This window comes from Mastomys coucha, unplaced genomic scaffold, assembly GCF_008632895.1.
Source record: "Mastomys coucha isolate ucsf_1 unplaced genomic scaffold, UCSF_Mcou_1 pScaffold15, whole genome shotgun sequence".
NCBI lineage: Eukaryota > Metazoa > Chordata > Mammalia > Rodentia > Muridae > Mastomys > Mastomys coucha.
This window is the reverse complement of record NW_022196897.1, coordinates 72,790,135-72,802,037: the sequence shown is the minus strand read 5'-3', so window position 1 is coordinate 72,802,037 and position 11,903 is coordinate 72,790,135. Positions and strand designations below refer to the sequence as shown.

The window sequence follows — 11,903 nt, the reverse complement described above, 5'->3', positions numbered from 1 at the left end:
GTTAACAGTGGAAGTAGGCGCCATCTTGCCATGGCGAATGCCTCTCAAGATTCACGGCTCCCAACAGCTTGGGTAGAGTCACACCAAGGTATTTTATATTATTTGTGACTATTATGAGGGGTATCATTTCCCTAATTTCTTTCTCAGCTTATTTATCCTTTGAATAGAGAGAGTCCACTGATTTCTTTGAGTCAATTTTACATCCAGCCACTTTGCTGAAGTTGTTCATCAGCTTTAGGTGTTCTCTGGGGAATTTTTTGTGTCACTTAAATATATGATCACATCATCTACAAATAATTATATTTTTACTTCTTCCTTTCTAATTTGTATCCCTTTAACCTCCTTTGCTGTCTAGTTGTTCTGTCTAGGACTTCTACTATTATAATGAATAGATAGGGAGAGAATGGGCAGCCTTGTCTAGTCCCTGATTTTAGCGAGATTGCTTCAAGCTTCTCTCCATTCAGTTTCATGTTGCCTACTGGTTTGTTGTATATTCCTTTTACTATATGTAGGTATGGGCCTTGAATTCCAGATCTTCCCAAGACTTTTAACATGAAGGGATGATGAATTTTTTCAAATGCTTTTTCAGCATCTAATAAAATGATCATGTGGTTTTCTTTTTCTTTGAATTTGTTTTTGTAGTGAATTACGTTGATGGATTTCCATATATTGAACTATCCCTGCATCCCTGGGATCAAGCCAACTTGATCGTGATGAATGATCATTTTGATGTGTTCTTGGATTCACTTGGCAATAATTTTTTTTTTTTTTTAGTATTTTAGCATCAGTGTTCATAAGGGAACATTGGTTCATAAGGAGATTAGTCTGAAGTTCTCTTTCTTCAATTGTTTTTTGTGTGGTTTAGGTATAAGCATAATTGTGACTTCATAGAATGAATTTGGTTGTGTACCTTCTGTTTCTATTTTGTGGAATAATTTGGAGAGTATTGATATTAGGTCTTCTTTAAATGTCTGATAGAATTCTCCATTAAACCCATATGGTTCTGGGCATTTTATGTTTGGGAGACTATTAATGACTGCTTCTATTACTTCAGAGGATATGGGACTGTTTAGATCGTTTATCTGATCCTGTTTTAACTTTGGCACCATGTATATGTCTAGAAAATTGTCCATTTAATTCTGATTGTCCAAGTTAGTTGAGTATAAACTTTTGTAGTAAGATCTGTTGATTTTTTGAATTTCGACAGTTTCCGTTGTTTGTCTGCCTTTTCATTTCTGATTTTATTAATTTGGATGATCTCTCTGTACCCTTTGGTTAGTCTGGCTAAGGGTTTATCTCTCTTGTTAATTTTCTTAAAGAACCAGTTCCTGGTTTTGTTGATTCATTGTATAGTTCTTTTCATTTCTACTTGGTTTATTTTAGCCCTGACTTTGACTATTTCTGCTGTATACTTCTCTTGCGTGTATTTGCTTCTTTTTGTTCTAGAGCTTTCAGGTGTGCTGTCAAGCTGCTAGTGTAAGCTCTCTCCAGTTTCTTTTTGTAGGCACTCAGAACTATGAGTTTTCCTCTTAGGACTGCTTTCATTGTGTCCCATAAGTTTGGTTATAATGTGTCTTCATTTTTACTAAATTTTAAAGAGTCTAATTTCCTTCTTTATTTCTTCCTTGACCAAGTTATCATTGAGTGAAGCATTGTTCAGTTTCCATGTGTATGTATGTTTTCCATTGTTTTTGTGGCAATATAAGACCAGCCTTAGTCCATGGTGATCTGATAGGGTACATGAGATTATTTAAATCTTTTTGTATATGTTGTGGCTTGTTTTGTGGTCAATTTTATGGTCAATTTTGGAGAAGGTACCATGAGATGCTGAGAAGAAAGTTTATTCTTTTGCTTTAGGATGAAATGTTCTCTAAATATCTGTTAGATCCATGTGGTTCATAACTTCTGTTAATTTCACTGTGTCTCTGTTTAGTTTCTGTTTCTATGATCTGTCTATTGCTGACAGTGGAATGTTAAAGTCTCCCACTATTATTGTGTGGGGTGCAATGTGTGCTTTGAGCTTTAGTAAATTTACTTTTATGAATGTGGGTGCCCTTACATTTGGAGCATAGATGTTCACAAGTGAGAGTTCATTTTGGTAGATTTTTCCTTTGACCAGTATGAAGTGTCCTTCCTTATCCTTTCTGATAACTTTTGGTTAAAGTTGATTTTATTTGATGTTAGAATAACTACCACAGCTTGTTTCTTGGAACCATGTGCTTGGGAATTTGTATTCCAACCTTTTACTCTGAGGTACTCTCTGTCTTTGTCACTAAGGTATCTTTCTTGTATGCATCAAAAAGCTGGATCCTGGTTATGTATCCAGTTTGTTAGTCTATGTTTTTTTTTTTAAATCAGGTAATTGAGTCCATTGATGTTAAGATATATTAAGGAAAAGTGATTGTTACTCCCTGGTATTTTTGTTGTTAGAGGTGGTATTATGCTTTTGTGATTATCTTCTTTTAGATTTGTTGAAAGATCACTTTCTTGCGTTTTCTAGGGTGTAGTTTCCCTCCTTGTGTTTGTGATTCCATCCATTACCCTTTGTAGGGCTGGATTTGTGGAAAGATATTGTTTAAATTTGGTTTTGTTGTAGAATATTTTCTTTTCTCCATCTATGGTGATTGAGAGTTTTGCTAGGTATAGTAGTCTGAGCTGGCATTTATGTTCTCTTAGGGTGTATATGACATCTGCCCAGGATCTTCTGGCTTTCCTAGTCTCTGGTTAGAAGTCTGGTGTAATTCTGATAGGTCTGCCTTTATATGTTACTTGACTTCTTCCCCTTACTGCCTTTAATATTCTTTATTTATTTAATATATTTGGTTTTTTGATTATTTTGTGATGGGGGGAATTCCTTTTCTTGTCCAGTCTATTTGGAGTTCTGTAGGCTTCTTAAGTGTTCATCGGCACCTCTTTCTTTAGGTTAGGCAGTTTTCTTCTATAATTTCGTTGAAAATATTTACTAGTCCTCTAAGATGGGAATCTTCCCTCTCTTCTATACCTATTATCCTTCGGGTTGGTCTTCTCATTATATCCTGGATTTCCTGGATGTTTTGGGTTAGGAGCTTTTTGCATTTTGTACTTCTTTGCCTCTTGTGTCAATGTTTACTTAGGTGTCTTCTGACACTGAGATTCTCTCTCCCATCTCTTGTATTCTGTTGGTGATGCTTTTATCTATGCGTCCTCATCTCTTTCCTGGGTTTTCTAACTTCAGAGTAGTCTCCCTTTGTGATTTCTTTATTTTCCATTTTTATTTCCATTTTTAGATCTTGGATAGTTTTGTTCATTTCCTTTGCCTATCTGATTGTGTTTTCCTGTAATTTTTTAAGGAATTTTTGTGTTTCCTCTTTAAGGGCTTCTATCTGTTTACATGTATTCTCCTGTATTTCTTTAAGGGAGCTTTTTATGTCCTTCTTAAAGTCCTCCATTCCCATCATGAGAAGTGACTTTAGATCTGAACCTTACTTTTCTTCTATGATGGTGTATCAAGGACTTGCTATGGTGGGAGAATTGGGTTCTGATGATGCCAAGTCACCTTGGTTTCTGTTGCTTCTGTTCTTATGCTTGCCTCCTACTATCTGATTATCTCTAGTGCTCCCTGTCCTTGCTCTATCTTACTGTAGTCTATCCTTCCTATAATCCTGGTTGAATCACAACTCCTCAGACTCCAGTTGTTTCTGTGATCCTGTGATTCTGGGATCCTGTGATCCTGAGATTGTAGGTGTGTCAGAGTTCCTGGGAATCAAGTTGTCTCTGAGATCCTGAGATCCTGGTTTGACTGAGTTCCTGGGATCCTGGAATTCTGGGATCTTAAGATCCTGGTTGTGCTAGAGTGCCTGGGAGTAGAGCCTCCTCTGGGGGCTGTAGGACTGGCCACTGAGTTTGTGCCCAAGGTAGACTGTCACAAACCATAAGGAACCCGAGCGACTGGTCAAGCGGTATTCCTAAGTCCCTGGATCCTGCTGGTCCCAGTTACTCCTGGTGGTGTTGGGACTGATGTTGTATTGATCCTAAGATCCTGGGAGTGCTTGAGCTCCTGGAAGTGGATGGAGCCTCCACTGGGGGTTATGGGACTGCCCAGTAGACCAGCACCTATTTTTATTATTTGTTGGTTATTTTATTTATTCACATTTCAAATGTTATCCCCTTTCTACTTTATCCTCCACAAATTCCCTTCCCCTTTCCTCCTCCCCACTGCTTCTATGATGTTGCTTCCTCCATGTGCCCACCCACTCCAGCCTCAGTGCCCTAGCATTCCCCTACCCTGGGTCATTGAGCCTCCATGTGGCGAAGGGGCTTCCCTCCCAGTGATGCCTGACAAGACAATCCTCTGCTACATATCAAGCTGGAGCCATGGGTCCCCTCATGTGTACTCTTTGATTGGTGATTTTGCCCCTGGGGGCTTTGGTTGATATTGTTGTTCTTGCAATGGGGTGGCAAACCCCTTCAGTTCCTACAGTCCTTCTAACTTCCCCATTGGGGACCCTATGCTCAGTCCAATATTTGACTGCATATATCCACACCTGTAGTGCTCAGGCTCTGGCAGAGCCTCTCATGGGACAGCTATATCAGGCTCCTGTCAGTCAATGTTTTTGGCATCAACAATAGTGTCTGGGTTTGGAATCTGCAGATGGGGTATATCCTTAGGTGGGGGAGTATCTAGATGGCCTTCCTTTCAGTCACTGCTCTACTCTTTGTCCCTGCATTTCCTTTTGACAAGAGTAATTCTAGATTAATATTTTGGAGATGGATCGGTGGCCCCATCCCTCAAGCGGGGGCTGTGCCTATCTACTGGGTATGGTTTCTACAGGCTCTTTCTTGCCTTTGTTGGTTATTTCAGCTAATGTACTCCTTGTCTGGTCATTGGAAACTCTTGGGTCCCTGGCATCTGGCACTTTCTAGTGGCTGCGCCCAGTTCCCCCATTCCAAATTACTACATACCTCCTTTCAAATTCCTGACCCTCTGTACTTCTCTCACATCTCCTCCCATATCTGAACTGCTTCCTTTTCCCTCCCCCATCTGTCTTCCAGAACCCCCTTCTCTAATTCTTTGAGATTATTTTCTTCCCCATTCTGAGTAGGACTATAGCATCTACACTTTGGTGTAACCTTTGTTCTTGGGTTTCATATGGTCTGTGAGTTGTATTATGGGTATTCTGAACATTTTTTTTAACATAAATTCCTTTATTATCTTAGTAATTTTGTTTTAGTACAATTTAAGGAGAAAATTTCAAATGTTAATGCTCACAAGGTTTTAATTGTATGGTTTTGTTATCAAAAATGACATAAACCATGCTGGGTACATTTCAAATATGGACAGTTTAATCACATTTTACCAACAAGGAATCCATTGTTAACTAAATATAAAATCAGAATTCTAAAATATGAAATGTGAACTAGGATACTCCCTACTAAGTATACTTAGTTGCCCGGCAACATTCATATACTGTCAATTCCTTAGCTGCAACACATCCTTGACAGGGAGGGAAAATAGGATTGAAAGGTGCAGTTTAGTTTAATATCACAGTGTGCTGTGTGAAAACTTGATGAAAGTGCTACCTTCTTGAGTCACTTAGTAGCATCAACAGGACTTAAAAGTGGGTTTTACAGGAACACAAATACATAGATACATGTTGTACCTAAGAAGTAGAGAAAATCCTTTACAATTCAGCATGTGTTTTCATTTCTGAACTTCTTTTTGGCTAATATCCACTTTTCAGTGAGTACGTACCATGTGTGCTCGTTTGTGACTGGGTTACCTTATTCAGGATGATATTTGGAGTTTTTTTTTTTAAATGTCCACATCTGCTATTGCAGAATAATTATTATATGCACTATTACTTATTAACAAGTGTACTGATTATATCTCACTATAGACTTAGAATTATAAAAAGATGAATATAAAATTTAAAATTAGAAAAAAACATTCACATACATATCATACAATGTTTTGAAAATAATAAAACTTTTTAATGTATATGTCAATAAATTATATGCCCAACTCTATTTTGCATTATCTTTTTATTTATTGTGAATCATTATCTCTATTTCTTTATGGGATTGTTAAACTTGAAAGCAGAAAAGAATCCACTAAATATTTTTAAAGTCAGATTTGATGAAGTAGGATACTTTATAGTTCAATTGGATTGCTGTCACCTGATATGAGTGGGACATAGCTCCTAAAGTGACAAAAGCAAATACAGGTAAACATCATATAGTATTATTTTGTAACACAAATTTGTTTTAGAACCATTCTTATATATCTTTGCCTATTACTGTTTTGAAAGGTATATACAGCTGTGTTATATATGTATTATAAATATAGAATGTTAAATATTAAAATGAAAGATTTAGATTTCTGTTACTTATAATATTCATAAAAATTCTTCCAAATAGTAATATTTAAACTCTTTTGATAATATAATGGTTATTTAGAAAAGTTCATCTGATAAGCTATGATGGAGAACACAACTCCCAGTAGTGACTGATTTCATCCTTCTGAGCATCATTCTAAACCATTTATCTGATCTCCCTTATAAGCAATATGGACATAATCCTCATGACTATGGTTGTCTCTAGGCAGAAAATACCCGCGAACTTCTTTCTCAGACATGAAGCAACTACAATTCTTGTTTACTAAACAGCTGTCAAAAACACAATTTTAAGATATTTTATTGTGGATCAAAAACCATTGCTTTTATGGTCATCATGTCAAAAAGAGTATTTTGGTGTCTACTGGCGATCATTATCTTTACCAGACAACTTTGCCTGTTATAATGAAAATTAAGATTTTTACTTTGATTTTCTGTGTACACAAGTCATCAGTAATTTCTAATGTAACAGTCTTCCTTTTTAATATTGTTTTGTTCAAATAATCACAAAATTGAACTGATCATTTGATCTCTTCAGATTTTTCTCTTTTCTAATTTAATGCAGTTTATGTAAATGAAACCTTACCCTATTTATCACCACTTAATTGAGCATTATTTCATTCAACATGACATTCTTCATGTTCATCCCAGTTAACATAGCTTGCATTTTTAAAGGTAGAATAATACACTATTGTTGGTATATCTTATACTACTCTACTGTTTATATAAATGATTCTTGTGTTCATTCATATATGATTGGATATTTTGTTATTTACATCATGGAAATTACATATATTGCAATAAACAGAAGAGCACACATTTACCCTTTAGAATCTAGACTCAATACTTTATTGTAAGTATTTGTCAATAAGAATGCTGACTTATAAAACAAATAAGTAAATCACAGTTGATGACAATTTGATCCTGAGAGATTATAACCTCCAGGCATTATCTCATTAGACTTCAAATATTTGCTTGTAATTAATAATTTTTTGTGTGTCCTCAGGGAGAGTCTCTATGGTTTAAAAACACAAATATAGATATGAAAGCTAAGAACCACAGTGGGAAATGAAGACAGGAGTTTTACTGCAGGTAACAAACTGTCACACAGAGCTCTGTAGTATAAGCATTAGAAAGATGTGAGCATCATTTTCTGTGGTTTCAACATCTAGAGTGAGCATTTACTGCTCAGTATCTATTCTTTCTAATATTCCACAAGCCTTGGCACAATAATACCTCTTCATTTCTCTCTCTATGCTAATTTAAATATATTTGTCCTGAGGTTGAGAAAGCAAGTAGTATTAACTATCTTTCAAACATACACAGAAATATTTTCTTAGATAATATTTACTCTCTCTCTCTCTCTCTCTCTCTCTCTCTCTCTAACACACACACACACACACACACACAATTTTATAACTAGTGAAGGCCTAGAAGAGATAGATAGCAATTAAAGTTATATAATTTCATTTAAAGAAAAAAATTCAAGAATACAAATGTTAAGTCTATTCTTATGGATTTTAAAGAACCCTAAATTATATTTGGCTGAGATTTACTGATTATCCTCTACATACATTATCCTAAAGCCAGAGTGGTGGAACAGCTAGGATAAGGAAAATAACTAGTCCCAGAGTGTTAGAAGAGAGAGAGGAATTAGAAAAACATCTGATAATATATTATGAAAATGCTATAATAAAACCCATAATTAACCTATATTAAATAATTGAAAAGTTAGACGTGATGACCATTTAATCTTCAAAAGATTTATAGTGTACTAATCAATAAATCAATTAACTGTTAGTTCACTTGTGCAGAGATCAGACGACAGGTTCATGAATCAGTTCTCCCCTTCCATCCTTGTGTTCTCTTGACCAGACTGAAGGCCCCACACTAAGCGGGCCTGTGGGGAGACCTCTCTGAGCAATTTTTGATTCTTTAATGAGGGAAAGTATTGATTTTATATTTCACAAGTGGTATGAATACCATAAAATGAGCGTCAAAAGATACACATAATACCTTTATGACAATGGGAATGTTTCTTTCAAATACAATTAAAATTTCTGAGATTATAGTTTTGAAAAATAGCATTCAAGTATCAGTTAACAAAATGTATGCTAAAGAATACTTTTCTTTTCTTTGAGTTCTAAATCTTTTCAGAGGAAAACTTTTAAGTCTGTCCTTTCCTGTAAGAAAATTGATAGTAAGTGTACTTAAGTTTTGTCCTTTACATCATTACAAATCACACTAATTGAAAATGGACCATGATTGGATACTCTTCAGTTATGCAATAATTAATATTTATTTGCTAAAGATATAAAGTGCATATATAGAGTATAGAATACTATCAGGTAACCACAGTTTAAAACAACTGATTAAGTGAGTTAAGTGTCAATTAAATACAATCAGCTGTATACAGAACAGTGATGGCTAGAAGATTTAATTCTCATTTACTCAGAAGCTACACTTTCTACCATGTTTACCATTGTAAGTTATATTAGTTTTTACTTTACCCAGAAAACATTAAAACATATCCATTTTTACGAAAGTGAAAATTCTTTCTGTCTTGTGATTTTCCCTGTGAAGCATTGGAGATATTCAGAAATGGCATATTACTTTGTGTTCTATATCATGTTTGGAAGATGTTCCTTGAAATAACCAAATAGAAAGCTGTTCTGTCCGTAATTTTCATCCATGCAAGTCACATCTAACTGAACTTAAGTTTCATCTTGTGTTGTCTAATTCTCAGTTATTTCCAGTATAAAATTTTAAACATTTATTATAGTAACTAGTCAGCCATGCTTAGAAATACTGTGATGAAAAGTATACTACTGTAATACACTACTTCTTAATCAATGTGGTATATTGATAGCTCATCCACAAGCCAATATTAATAAATTCCATTAATCAATTTCAGATGTCTTCAAATTTTTCTTACTACTTGAATATAGCCTGTGACTGGTGCATTATATATACCAAATTGTTTTATAATAAAAAGTGTTCTATCACAGAAAGATTAATATTTATAAAGAGGAATATTTAATTTTAAAATTTCTTATGAATTATTTTCCTTTCATTATACATAATTTATTCATGCAATTTATTCTCATTTATTAGTATGTATTGAATAAATCAATAATTCAAAATGAGAATAAAATATGAAAATTTGCTCTTGGGTCTCTGAGCTAGAGACAGTGGCAACTTCTGTGTGCCTGGCTTTCACAACCAATGAATTATTTGCTCATCTTTTCAGGTCTTACAAAGAGCTATGATCCTATTTTACATGATATCTATGTACCTTCATAAGGAAAATAATTTCATGCCAGTTTGTGTATTCAGAGATTGTTTGAAATCTGTGTTCATCATTGTTTTGGACTATGTCCTAGAAGTACAAACTTGTTGGATCATTAACTTCTACTTCATATTTTCAAAGTCCATACAGAGACGTCTTATCTTTGTATATCCCCAAAAGCATCTTACATATCTCACCTTATTTTTTCACAGGAATGTTTGTATATACTAGGTAATGAGTAAGAGTATTGCACAGATAGTCTTACATGCTGTTAAGTTTCTTCAAATTAAGACAATTCTGAGTATAATGAGTAACCCTAAGCTTATTCATTGATCTGAAGAGTATGGAGTGTGATAAAACTCCATATCTTCTATTATTATATGTTCAGATACTGTTGATCTACACTTGAAAGTAACTTGTATAACTAAAAGATTTTGGAAGGTATATGTACTCTTATTTGCAAATATTTTACATATTTTCACAAGTACATAATTATTAAGTACAATATTGTAGTAACATATAAGAAATAAGAATATAAGAAAAATAAATTTCATCAATGTTCTATCAATAACTATCTACAATTTTAAAACTTGATTTTCTTTTTCATTTATATATGTTCATCTGTCTGTATAGAGACATTCTTAAAACCTGAGAGTATTAGAATTGGAGGTTGCATGACTCTTTGGCTAGATATTATGTATAGGAACATTTCCAGATTTACTAATGCTGAGAAGTGAATTAAACTGACTGCTCTCAATATAGTTAGGAAAGCAAATATCATTGACAGATAATCATGTTATTCTCTGATTTGAGCTATTTTTGGTACAGGACTAAAGATTCATGTTTGTGAATTTTAAATCCATGTTTGCATATGTATATATGTAGATGTACATAGGATATATTATGTTTTTAATATATATTTCCAAATAAATTTAAATGTTTATAGATACTTTATTTAAGCTACTTTAGATGATAAAACCTCACCAAATGACATGTGAAATATATTGACTATGAAACAATTTCCACTCAAAACAGAATTTTTCATAAACCCAATGGATAAACACAACTTCACAATGGTAACTGAATTCATCCTGGTGGGCATCACTGACCGCCCAGAGCTGCAGGCCCCATTGTTCGGACTGTTCCTCATCATCTATCTGATCACACTGGTGGGCAATTTGGGCATGATCATCCTTACCATGGTGGACTCTAGGCTACAAACACCCATGTACTTCTTTCTCAGACATCTCGCTACTACTGACCTTGGTTATTCAACAGCTGTGGGACCAAAAATGTTAAGAAATTTTCTTGTAGAACAAAATACAATATCATTTTATTTCTGTGCTGTCCAATTGTCTTTCTTCAGTATGTTCATTGTTAGTGAATTTTTTATTCTCTCTGCAATGTCTTATGATCGTTATGTCGCCATCTGTAAACCACTCCTCTATAATGTCATTATGTCACAAAGAGTATGTTGGGTCCTGGTGGCAATCCCATATGTTTACAGTATATTTGTTGCTCTCATAGTCACCATAAATATTTTTTCTTCTTCCTTCTGTGGACACAATATTATCAGTCATTTCTACTGTGATGGTCTCCCCTTGATATCTCTTCTCTGCTCAAATAAAAAGGAAAGTGAAATGATAATTTTAATTTTATCAACAATTAACTTGATTTCCTCACCAGTGGTAATTCTTGTCTCCTATCTGCTCATTCTCAGAGCTATTCTCAGGATGAATTCTGCTGAAGGAAGGCAGAAGGCTTTCTCTACTTGTGGGTCCCATCTTACAGTGGTCACTGTCTTCTATGGGACTTTGATATTTATGTATGTGCAACCTAAGTCCAGTCACTCCTTAAACACTGACAAGGTGGCTTCCATCTTTTATACCTTAATAATCCCCATGTTAAATCCGTTGATCTACAGCTTGAGGAATAAAGATGTACAATATGCTCTTAGAAAGACAGGGAAAACCATACAAAATATCTTCACCTAGATATTCACATATTATTTAAGATTACAATTCTTCAAATCAAATAAATGTAATTGCTTTATAAATTTCAGTGAAGAAAACAGTTAAAAACTGTGTTTCCTCAAAGAAAAGACAGATTATACACACCACAATTGAAGAAATGAATTTTCACAGTGAATTTTTTAAGTGTACAAGGAGGGTAACATGATTTTTGTTGTGTGTAAGAAATAAAAGGAGAGGTGTCTTCAGTATCTTATATTAGTTTTGTTAATT

The 11,903-nt window shown here is 34.4% G+C and overlaps 1 protein-coding gene across 1 annotated transcript; it reads left to right on the top strand.

The window, feature by feature from the left end:
* Window positions 1-7,428: 7,428 nt before the first annotated feature.
* LOC116092093 (olfactory receptor 8K3-like) lies at window positions 7,429-11,654 on the top strand. Its single transcript, XM_031373450.1, has 2 exons — window positions 7,429-7,463; window positions 10,696-11,654. Exon 2 carries the CDS (start codon window positions 10,713-10,715, stop codon window positions 11,652-11,654), a length of 942 nt encoding a protein of 313 aa, XP_031229310.1. The 5' UTR covers window positions 7,429-7,463; window positions 10,696-10,712.
* The last annotated feature ends 249 nt before the right edge of the window (window positions 11,655-11,903 follow it).